Source organism: Sphaeramia orbicularis, chromosome 9 (genome assembly GCF_902148855.1).
Source record: "Sphaeramia orbicularis chromosome 9, fSphaOr1.1, whole genome shotgun sequence".
Lineage (NCBI taxonomy): Eukaryota > Metazoa > Chordata > Actinopteri > Kurtiformes > Apogonidae > Sphaeramia > Sphaeramia orbicularis.
Genome location: NC_043965.1, coordinates 1,331,619 through 1,343,914, shown reverse-complemented (window position 1 = coordinate 1,343,914; position 12,296 = coordinate 1,331,619). Strand labels below are relative to the sequence as shown.

The following is a 12,296-nucleotide window of genomic DNA, read 5'->3' as shown; positions in this document are numbered from 1 at the left end:
CACAACAACCAACACACAGCAGCACGTGCACTTACACCGTCATCACACTTCCATTATTTTTTTACATGAAAATGGCTAAATTTACAAAGAGAAAAAACTGAAGTTGTCATTATTTATACGTTACTACGATCGTCTTTGACTGATTGAATTGGTCTGAATGTGGAACCTGAGCTAAAATGATTTTAATATCTTAGTGTAATTTTTGCATTTCACAAATTCATCCCATGGGTCAGACTGGACCTAAACTGAACTACTATGAGCTTTCACTATGATTTTTGTTGTTATCATTATATTTGTCCAAACAAATATACCTTTAATTGTACCAGACATTAAAATGAATAAGAAATTGAAGAAAACAAGCGGTGGTCAAATACACAAAACATTTAATAACACACAGAATGTTGGTCAAATTAAACTTAATTCTATTACGACATTTCAGGTTGTTCATGCTTTTTGTCAAAGGACAGCTTGTAAATGTAAACATTTTCATCTTATTTACTTTTTTTCCACTAAAACAAAGAGAAAAAAAAATAAGACTTGCCATTATTTAAAGCAGGCGTGTCAAACATGCGTCCCGGGGGCCAAATGCGGCCCGCCAAAGGGTCCAGTTCGGCCCCTGGGATGTTTTTGCAAAGTGCAAAAATTCCAGTCTTGAATTGAATTAAGCAAAAAAAAAAATTAGCTTGAATTTAGGAAAAAATCTTGAATTAAGCCAAGAAAAAAAAATCTTCAATTAAGAAAAAAAAAAAAATCTTGAATTAAGCCAAAAAAAATTTTCAATTTAGTGAAAAAAATCTTCAATTAACCCCCCCAAAAATCTAAAATTTAGCAAAAAATCTTAAATTAGGCCAAAAAAAATTTCTTCAATTAAGTAAAAAACATCTTGAATTAAGCTAAAAAAAAAATATCTTCAGTTAAGTTTTAAAAAAATCTTGAATTAAGCCAAAAAAATATCTTCAATTAAGTAAAAAAAATCTTGAATTAAGCAAAAAAAAAAACTTCAATTAAGTAAAAAAAAAAAAGCTTGAATGAAGCCCAAAAAAATCTAGAATTAACAACTTAATTTTTTTCCCTTTGCTTTAGTGCAAAAAATAACATTAAATTATGAAAATATTGACATTTCCAAACTATCCTGTAACAATAAAAGGTGAATAACCTGAACAAATATGAACCTGAAATGTCTAGAGAAAATTAAGCACAATTTTAACAATTTTTCTGTCTGTTCCTCAGTGTTTAGTGTCTTTGTAGATCTGATCCATAATGCACATGTAGAAATGATCAGCTGAGGAATAATACTGTTAAAATTGCACTAAATTTTCTTATGTTTTTTAATTTAAATTTCAGTTTTTTCAGGGTTTTTTTTTTTGTTTGTTCGTTTTTGGATAGTTTATAAAAGTAAGTATTTTCGTAATTTAATGTTTGTTTGTTTTTTACACTAAAACAAAGACAAAAATTTAGAGTTGTCATTATTTCTATATTATTATGTTATAATTTTACTTGTCCGGCCCACTTCAGATCAAATTTAGCTGAATATGGAACTGAACTAAAATGAGTTTGACAGCCCTGATTTAAAGGTCATTATGATGTCTGTATATGACTGCTGAAATAAAATGACTTTTAACATCCATGATCGTTAATATCTTCGTGTAATTTTTGCCTTTACAGATTCATCTCATGGGCCAGATTAGACCCTTTGGTGGGCCGGATTTGGCCCCCGAGCCGCATGTTTGCCCCCTCTGATCTACACAATCAGTTAATTAAATATAAGAAAATACAGGATTTACACTGAAAATACAAAATAAAAAGAATAATAAATGGAAATAAATCACTTAGAAAAGGTTAAATGTAGAGACAAACTCATCTGGAAGACGTGACTAAAATAGTTGTAAGTCTTTAAGGATTTCATCTGATAAAATAAAAAGCACAGACTCTAATGGTTCAGTTTGAAAACAGACTCACCGTTGCAGTCGCTCCACTGAGTCCAGCTCCGCTCACGTCCAGGGTTTTATCGGCTGCTTTATGACTCCGTCGTAAAGTTCACTGTTCCAGGTTCAGATCTGATGTGAACCGGTTCACGCAGACCAGACCAGACCAGACCAAGGTTATTATCGTTAACGTTACAATAATCTAGTCTGGACGTAATAAAAGCACGGACTAATTTTTCTGCGTCCTTCTGTGTTAAAATGTGCCTAATTTGAGAAATGTTACACAGATGAAAGAAAGCACTTCCAGAAATCTGTTTTATGTGACAGTTAAACGACAGATCCTGATTGAAAAAAACCGCCTAGATTCCTCACAGTGGTTTTGGGATCCAGGGTAAGGTGAAAACAAAAAACTAGTACTGGGTACCAAGGTTATAGTCGTTAACGAAAACTAACGAAATGATGAGAACAGTAAAATAATAGAATAACCAATGAACAAAAGCTCCCAATTCTTCTGCATGCTTTAGAGTGAAAAAAGTCAAATTACATAATGAATATGTTTACGTTTACAAACTGTCCTTTCAAAACTTATGAATAACATTAACAAACTGAAATTCCTCAAGAAAAAAGGTTTAATTTTAACAATATTTTACCTCAGTTTATCACTTACACATGTACGTTATAACTTACAGATTACAGTAAAAAAAAAAGGTTATTTAAGTGGCAGACGGCAGTTTGTGAAATTGGGTGACTGTGATTCATCATGTTTGGACATTGCTTGTGGGGTCCCCCAGGGATAAGTATTGGGTCCTAAATTTTTTCTTCTGTATATAAATTAAATATGTAAAATTTCTAAGGTATTGCACTTCGTGTTATTTGCTGATGATACAAATATTTTCTGCTCTGGGGATAACTTACAAAAATTACAGGAGAAAATTAGTACAGAAATGAACAAAGTAAAAATGTGGTTCAACAGAAACAGGTTATCATTAAATCTTAGCAAGACAAAAATAATGATATTTGGTAATTGTAGAAATAATTCACAGGTAACAATAAAAACAGACAGAATTGAAATAGAGAGCGTTCATGAAATAAAATTTGTGGGGGTAACCACTGATGACAGAATCAGTTGGAAAGCTCATATCAAACACGTACAAACCAAAGTCTGCAGAAGCATCGAAATAATAAATAAAGCAAAGAAGGTTTTGGATCACAAGTCACTTCACACTCTGTACTGTTCCCTAGTTTCACCATATTTACAGGACTGTGCTGAGACCTGGGACAACAACTACAAGAGCTCACTACAGCTGCAAACTATTATTCAAAAAAGAGCAAAGAGGATCATTCCTAATGTTGGCTACCAGGAACACACAAACTCATTATTCTTACAGTCCAAATGACTCCAGTTCACAGACACTGTGGACGATCAAACAGCTCAAATAATGTACAAAGCTAAAAATAATCTATTACCAACAAATATACAGAAATTATTCAGTATTCATGAGGGGGGTTATGATTTAAGGGGGAAAATTAACTTTAAAATTCCCTTAATATACACGACTAGGAAGGGTTTTAGTGTTTCTGTCAGCGGGGTGAGACTGTGGAACAGATTTAACCCTTTCATGCATGAATTATGAGAACCTTAGTCGAGATTTTTTTCCAGTGTTTTTATTCTTCTTTAGGCATGAAAAAAACAATGCAATTGAATTTTATTTTTTTTTTAATAAACCTGTTTTTTATGAAGGTAGATTTGTTTCTTTATTGCTTTAACTAAAAAAAATTCATTCAAATTTTTTTTTTTTTTAAATTAAAATATTTTTTTGGGTTAAAGCAATAAAGAAACAAATCTACCTTCATAATTTTTTGTGGAGTTCCAAAAATGTCCACTCCGCTGGACACCAAATGTTTAATTTTTGAATATCAGAAAGTGATATACGAAATCAAAACATTTTTACTGCAGTTTATCTGATGTTTTCTCACATTTTATCATATGCGCAATTTTTATTAGCAATTGATTTTACACTCAAACATGTCACTGCAGATCAGGTTTATCAAGAAGAGCAAAGTTATAGTAATGGTATGAATGTCAGTGTGTGGGATGATGCATAGGTGTCCACTGAGTTAACTCATATTGAACTAAAACAACAAAACCCATGAATATATTAGAGAACAGATGGAGAATAGCTGTCCACTGGAGTGGCCAATATGCATGAAAGGGTTAATATAGACTTAAAGCAACAACCAAGCAGGAAAGAATTTAAAAGGAGGTACAAAGACACAATTTTAAAAAGGTACAGGGATGAGGGAGGGCTTGGGGATGACTGGGTATGATAAAGATGCACAAGTATGTGGTAAGTGTGTGTACATGTGTGTATAGATCTGTGTATGAATATGTATTTATATATATGTGTTATTGTATTGTGTGTTTATGTAAATCATATTATATTTGTTCATTATAATATAAAGCCAGAAACCTAATTATTTACTAGTAAGTATCAGTCACATTATGGCATAGTGTATAGATCTGATTAGACGAGGAAGGTTATTATTGTTATTAATTATAAAAGGAGAAGGGGTGGAGTTTATAAGTTGTACTTCTTCTCACTCCTTTTTGAATATGTATTATATGTCTTATGTTTAAGTGTTTTGTTTATTTATTTTCTTCTGTTTGACATTCATGTTCGAAATAAATACATCAATCAATCAAAACAGTGGATCTACAAACACACAAAACATTAGTAAAAGACAGAATATGGGTCAGATTTTACAGTTAGAAATGTGGAGTTGTTGTTATTTAGGTTACTGTGTTATTATTTTACTGGTCTGATTGTCTGCACTGACTTCTCCTTAGACATTTCAGGTTCTATTAAGTTTAAGTTATTCAGGGTTTTTTTGGAAGAATAGTTTGCAAATTTTACTTTTTTTCCACTAAAAAAGAGAACATTTCAAGTTGTCATGATATATAATTAATAATTAATATATATATTTTTTTCCTTTGACAGATTGATCCCATGGGCCAGATTAGACCCTTTGGTGGGCCTGTTTTGGTCCACGGGCCGTATGTTTGACACCCCTGGTTTTGATCATTCAAAGATGTGGAGAACTTGGATTTTTTACAGTTCAGGTCCATCCCAGTGGACATCAGGTCTGAAGACGCAACAGAAAGAAATGGATCATTTTTCAGTCAGTATGACATGGATAAAACTGTTGATGACGATGGTTTGTTGAATATTTATGTATTTATGACAAGTTAAATGAATTATGCCACAGTATCTGAATTTAAATATATACTTTAATTACTGTTAAACAGACTCTGAGTTCAAGTCATTCACTACATCATCGTCCAAATCTCTGCATTAAAACACATTCATCCTCAAAGTATGTTCATGTCTTTTTTGCATCTGTTATAATAATTTTAAACAAATCTAATAAAATCTTAACAAGTGACCTTAAACAATACAGCTTATGTCTGCGCTGGATGTTCAGTTTAGTGGGAAAAAACAAACAGGTGTTAAAGGGTTAAGATGAGGTCAAAGGTCATCTGATCCACTATGGCCTGTTGTTTAGCGCCATCTACAGTCAAGGTCTGAAGTTTACACAGAACTTCACTAAATACATTCAATATATATTCACTCTGTGGGTTTAATGACAACAAATACTACTAATATTTAAAAAAAAAAAAAACATTTCAAAGATAATGAACATTTCTGAAACACCAAAAGGACTTTTTCAACAAATAACGTGAAAAACTTACAGCTTTTATGAAGCAAAGGACACGATGAAGGCTGTGCATGTGATGGACAGAATTCCACTGGACGTCCATGTTTCTGTGAATCTGTATCTGTGAAGAAAAACAGACAGTGTTACTACACTGATGTACAAAAACAAGTATGAATATGAAAGAAAATAGATGAATGTTTGAGACCATTGTGTTCATTTGTGTTGAACTGTTTCCCTTTGAGAACACAGGTGACGGAAATGATGTACAAGTGAAGACTGAACATTTACATTTCACAATATGATCAGAGTTGGACAGAAATATTTCATAGAATTCCATTAACCACCTCCACCTTCTTTTCACCTTTTTCTGTCTCAGATGATCCAACTTTCAGACTTCCAACAAACCAATCAGTCAGTTCTTTCACAGTGAAGTTCACATCTGGGTCGTCTATGGAGCATTTTCTTTTCTAAATGGGACAGTTTTTGTTCTTAGTTTGTTTCCACAATTTCTTCAGGCAGTTTGAACAGAAGCTGTGGTTGCAGCTCAGACACAATTCATTTCATCCAGTGAAACTTGGATAAAATGACAATAAAACATCATCCTGACTTTTAGTTGGAATTTATTTACGCTGAACCTGTTCTCCATTGGAAACTCAACTCAACTCATCTGACTGGAATAAAATCAGGTCAAGTAAGACAAACAGATCAAACACAAACATCCCAGTTTTATCCCTTTATTCCATAAATGACATGAACATGACAATAAATGATTGTTCACCTAAACATTACAAATGTAAATAGACTGAACATGGGACAAAGTCTGCAGTCACTCAAATATATCAAATGTTTCTGTGATGTTATTCTCAGACTTGTGGGTCAAACTAATCTGTTGCAGATCTTCTGAAGCAGGAAACAGATGGAACTGTGGAAAATAACATGGGATTGTTTGAATTCAGACACATGAAGGTTCAACCTTTAACCTTTACAGAGAACCAGGACGTGGGTTTGACCTCCAATCACTGACAAGAAAAATCAATCACAGCGAGTCAAATGTCTGATTGAAATGTTTATAAAAGCTGTGAATCTGAAAGTAAAAGGTGTAAAAACTCCTGTTTCCTCTGTTTCCTTCTGTTTGTGTTCATGGAAATCTCACCACCTGATAGAAAATGAGTGCAGATAAATCCAACATAACATTATTTATGTGACAAGGAACCAAAACAGAGTGATAAGTCAGGTCCAAAGAGCAGAAGAATCAGTACCTGAACCCATATTACAACCAGAACCACCAACAGGGGTTTTTCCACACATGACCTGGAAACAGTTTCAAACTACTGAGTTTATGTACCATGAATCTTTTATTTTTACACTTCCTTGCCCACTACCCGCACACATTGCCAGTGAAAATTATTTTTTTTTGTCAATCCGTCCCTGCATATTTTTGCAGGTTATCTGTCTGGTAGCCCGGTGCAGGACTCTGGTGTTTCTCCTACTTTTAACCTCTTGATTCCCTTCACAATACCGCTGATGTTTCCTACAAATACCGGCTGCACATGAACGTACTTCCTGTGTGGATTCTGAAGTTCGACCCCTCATCTTAATGAACTGCAACGACCCATTTCTTCTTCTCAACTAAACCTGAAGGAAAACCATGAAAACTTCAATCTAGTTGCCTTTGTTTATTCCATGTACTTTGGGGCACACAGCACTGACACTTCCATATGTCCTCAGCCACTGTTGGCATGGAAACCAGAAGAAGATAAACACAAAGTCAGTCATTTTAAACTGTTTCTGGGTCATGTGTGAAAAACGCCAATTCACCTACATTTACTTCAGTACATCTGTCCTTTAACATCTGTTCACATCAGTTTATGCTAAAAACGTGGTGACAGAAATAAACGGCTGTAGATTAAAACACTCACATATGAACAAAAAGGAAAATATCTGTCCCAGGATATGTGTTCTAGTCAATGGGTTCAGAACCAGGACAATATGGAGGTTCAATTATTTAGTATTGATTCAAACTAAACCATCAGTTTCACATTAATAATCATTCTATAGTTGAATCTTATTGAAAAAAACCTGCAGGTTAATGTTTTAATAAGATGAATAAAATAAGACAAAGTGACTTTCATTTCATCTCATCAATTGTGATATGGATCGTATTAAATTGTAGTTGAATGTGACTTTAAATTTTGCTCTACAATGTCAGGTGAATATCATACATCATACATCCTGAACCAAAATGGAGAAGTCAAAAAGTAAGGTTGCAGGTTGTTTTGCTTGAAGAATCTTTTATTTTTGCAGATGTGTCCTTTGTACTGAGCAGTCAGTGTCAGGTCAGGTTCGTGTGTGCTGAACTCAGAGAAAAGGTCAGAAAAAGATCTTATCTTGCAGCTTTGTGGTAAAAGCGAGCTGAGTTCATCTTGATTATGAACTTAGGGACTTTCTGTGGTCAAGAATTGCTCAAGTGTTAGAACTAGACGTACTTATGGAAACTCTTTGTGGTTTAACTCTGCAGTGTAAGCTAAATTGGTGCAAATATCAAACCAAGGTGTGATTAACTCAGGTGAACTTTCTAATGTGTTTTTTGTTAGAATTATCTTACATGGAGTTATTGACGTAAGCTGTGACATGTTTTACCCAGCAACAAGTGTTCAACCAATCATTGAGATTATGTACCAAATATGGAAGTCTTCCAAGTGACTGAAGATTTTAAAATGTGATGATGAGATGAGACAAAAAAAAAGACAAATAGTGTGTTTGATGCTAGACTAATTGATAACTGACTTCTTTCCTTTTTGTAACCTTTTCCTATTTTTGCCTGAAGCAATAAACCAAACTATTGTTTTAACTTTTTAAAACCTCAAACATTCTCTTTGGTGACTTCTTCAATTTCTCCTGGTTTGGTCCTTCCATCCGAAACATAACTGGTGAGTTAATTTAAATTACGCGACCCCCCTCTGGGACAGCCCGGATTTAACCGGACAGCTGTTTTTATGGAACTACTGAAGTAAGGTGGAGGAACACTGGCGGTCATGTGTTCCGCATGGACACGCAGTTTTAAGTCAGAGCAAAGCAGAAAGAGTACCCGGTGTATAAAATATAAAGATGTCTGACGCGGTGAATTCATTAACCGAAATTTAATTGTGGTTTTTGAGATTTACTGTTACTGGCGTGTTCAAGACAATAAAAACCAACATATTATAAATCATTTCAGTGTTTGTTCCATTCGACTCAGTTAAACAGGTTTTATTCATTTCACATCTACATGTATCAATATGACTGGTTTTGGAAAAATGAAAACATAATCTATCGATCACATTTTCATTTCTCCATAAACAGAGAAATTTTCCTCTGGCAGATTTTAATATCAGTGGTTTTAACACCAGTGGTCTTTCCAACACTGAAATAAGGGTAGAGTTTCTCAGTGAAAGTGTCTCTGTAGGTGCAGATGTGAGTCTTATCTTCAGCGTTGTAGAAGGACACCTGCCCCCTGTTATAGTCCAGTTCAACTCTGATCCTCTGTGGACTCGTCTGCACTGTCACAGTCTGATTAAATCCATTAAAGTATTTTCCACTGTGATGTACTAAACACCAGATTCCATACTTTGGTGAAACACACACCTCTCCCTTCCTGTCAGCTGACTCTTTAACCAAACCTAAAGTCCATCCAGGATGGTCTCTCACCTCCACGTCCCAGCTGTGTTTCCCTGAGGTGAAGCTCTCAGATCCATAAACAGTGGTATATTTAGTGTTTCTCTCTGGATTGTCAGGAACCTGCTGATAAGTGTCTCCATTTCTCACACTGGTCAGATCATCAGACAGATGAAGCCATCCATGTGCAGTGTTTGGGTCCAGGATGACGGGGCTGAAGTGGACCTTGTCCCTCATCTTGTCCCAGACTCTGAAGGACAGGTTGCCCAGGTGTTTGTCCACATGGATCAGTGCTCCTGAGATCAGCTGTGGCTCTGACACTGAGCACTGGGCTCTGGCTCTGCTCTGAGTGTCTTTACAACTGATGAGGAATGGAGCGCTGGCTTTCTGCAGCTCTTCTTCAACAGCACAGATACTGTCTGACACAGAGGACATCTGCTCCTCAATCCTCTTCATCTCTCTCATCACACTCCTCCTCTTCTGCTCCTCTTCCTCCCTCAGAGCTGCCAGTCTGGACTCCTCTTCCTCTTTCAGGAACTGCTGGAGTTTGTTGAACTCTGCTCTGATCTGACTCTCTGTCCACAAAACCTGATTCTTTAAGTGTTTCATTATTTCCTCGTATGTTTTCTGTGTTTGCTTGTATTTCTTCTTCTTTTCCTGTAGAGACTTTAAGTCAGATTTCAGCTCATCCTTCATTTCAGAAACTGCTTCTTCTACAGGAACCACAGTGTGTTCACGTTGATGAGGAAAATCACAGACCAGACACACAGCTCTGTTTTCATCTTTACAGAACAGTTTAGGTTCTTCTGGATGTTTGCTGCAGACCACCTCCACCTTCTGTTCTCCTTTTTCTGACTCAGATGATCCAACTTTCAGACCCTCAGTAAATGATTCAGCCAGTTCTTTAAGAGCAAAGTTCACTATTATGTCTTTTGAGGATTTTCTTCTACAAACAGGACAGGTTCTGTTTTCCTTTTCTTTCCAGAATTTCTTCAGGCAGATTAAACAGAAGCTGTGGTTGCAGCTCAGAGACACAGGATCTCTGAACGTCTCCAAACACACTGGACATGTCAGATTATCTTCAACAACTTCAATCTTCTTCTCTGCCATTTACTCTGATATGTGAATTATCCTTTAACACACAGACTCACCAAATCTCTGTCCCTTTACATTTACAGTAAAATTCTCCTGGTCTGTGTTTCAGATCCAACACCCTGTAATGGTGTTTCAGCTCCGTTCGGGAATGTCAAAACTATTTTCATCAGTTTCATTTCTTCCTGGTCGTTACATCATTTACTCCTTGTCTTACTTTCATCCAGCAGATGGTGCTATTTACTTTGATAAACTAATGATCTGTTTCATCACTGCTCAGCTCAGTCAAATGAACAGTTAATCCTGTTAAAGCAGCAGCAAGGTACGATGTGGGTTTAATACCAGCTATATGAAGGTGTGAATATTGTCAAAGCAGCACAGTCACAATTACATTCACACTATTTTTACAGTTTTATCATAAAAATCTTATTCTTTATTCTATATTATTGTATACATATTTTTTCTATAACATGTGAGAGCTCAGGTTCAGCCAGAGTCAAATTCCTCTTTTTCAAAAACTTGGCCAATAAATCTGGTTCTTTTCTTTGTGTCACTTATAACTTTCTTTGTGTTTGTACTAACTTGTCCTGTTTCAACACAAACCTCTACAGTCAAGTTTAGTTACATGTGTCCAGTTTAGTTACACGTGTCCACTTTAGTTACACATGTCCATCCAGTTCACGAGACGACAACTCTCGGTCCAAGCATACATGGAAGTGACTATATCAGCCTTAAGTTTGACCTTTAACTCTAGTTTTGTTCGTCAACACCACGACCTAACGTTAAACGATCAAATCTTTTAACATCAGTGACGCTGAAATTCATATGTGTGAAGTCTGTGGAAACAGATTCAGAAAAAGGAAAGAGAAAAGGCCCATTTTAAAGAAAATGTGTAAATACAAAGAGTTAAACTGTGAGGACACAGACAGTGTTCATTAGGAACTGCAGGTATTCTCTAAACCAGTTACTGTTTATTAAATGCATTAAAGGGATCATTAGAAGGATATATCAGCCATGTTTGTGTCTTTACCCATGGAGAGGATCATAAAACATCACATCATCAGAACAACAGAGGCCCTGATGGACCCACTTCAGTTTGTTTATCGCACAAGCAGAGGCGCTGGTGATGCAAAAACATTCATTCTAGACTACGTTCACAAACACCTGGAGCTCCCTGGCTCCTCCACCAGACTGCTGTTTGATAACTTCTCCTTAGTATTTAACACCCTGCAGCCCCACATCCTGGCCAATAAACTCACGTCCCACTTTCACCTGGATGACCACTTATTCCTGTGGATTCTGGACTTTCTACTGACAGGTCACAGAAAGTTCTGATCAACTACTCCCTTTCTGAACTCTGTTTCACTTCATCTGGCTCCCCCCAGGGCAGTGTGCTCTCACCCCTGCTCTTCATCCATTCACTCAGCCCAGCTGCCACCTGGTCAAATATGCAGATGACACAGTTCTCCTGTCAGGTCCCTCACAAAACCACAGACCAGTTCTACAGGAGTTTGTTGAGTGGTGTGACAGACCAAACCTGGGACTAAACGTCAGAAAAACCAAAGACATGGTGGTGACCTTCTCTGTGTAGCAGATGGATCTAGCTGCTGCAGTCACCACCACCATCCATGGGAACCTGGTGGAGGTGGTCAAGGACTACAAATATGTGGGCGCCATCTTTGACAACCTGTTGAAATTCTCCTACAGCGCAGAGGAGACTCTCAGGAGGTGTCAGCAGTGGCTAGACCTCCTTAGGGAACATAGTTCCTTTGGAGTCTGCACACTTTATTAGTCCTGTATAGAGCATCATGACATTCTCCAGAACCTGCTGGTTTCACTGCATCAGCCAGAACACAAACTGACTGCAATGTGCTCTAATGCCACATTTCCACTACATGGGACAGACTT

General features: G+C 36.3%; 1 protein-coding gene across 1 annotated transcript; it reads right to left on the bottom strand.

Moving 5' to 3' along the window:
* Positions 1-8,576: 8,576 nt before the first annotated feature.
* On the bottom strand, positions 8,577-10,452 carry LOC115425232 (nuclear factor 7, brain-like). The gene has a single exon (XM_030142616.1). The coding sequence runs from the start codon at positions 10,404-10,406 to the stop codon at positions 8,967-8,969; it is 1,440 nt and encodes a 479-aa protein (XP_029998476.1). The 5' UTR covers positions 10,407-10,452; the 3' UTR covers positions 8,577-8,966.
* Positions 10,453-12,296: the final 1,844 nt, after the last annotated feature.

What these genes read in the sequence shown, in the direction of transcription:
- LOC115425232 (XM_030142616.1), bottom strand. Translation starts at nt 10,406, where the DNA reads ATGGCAGAGAAGAAGATTGAAGTTGTTGAAGATAATCTGACATGTCCA.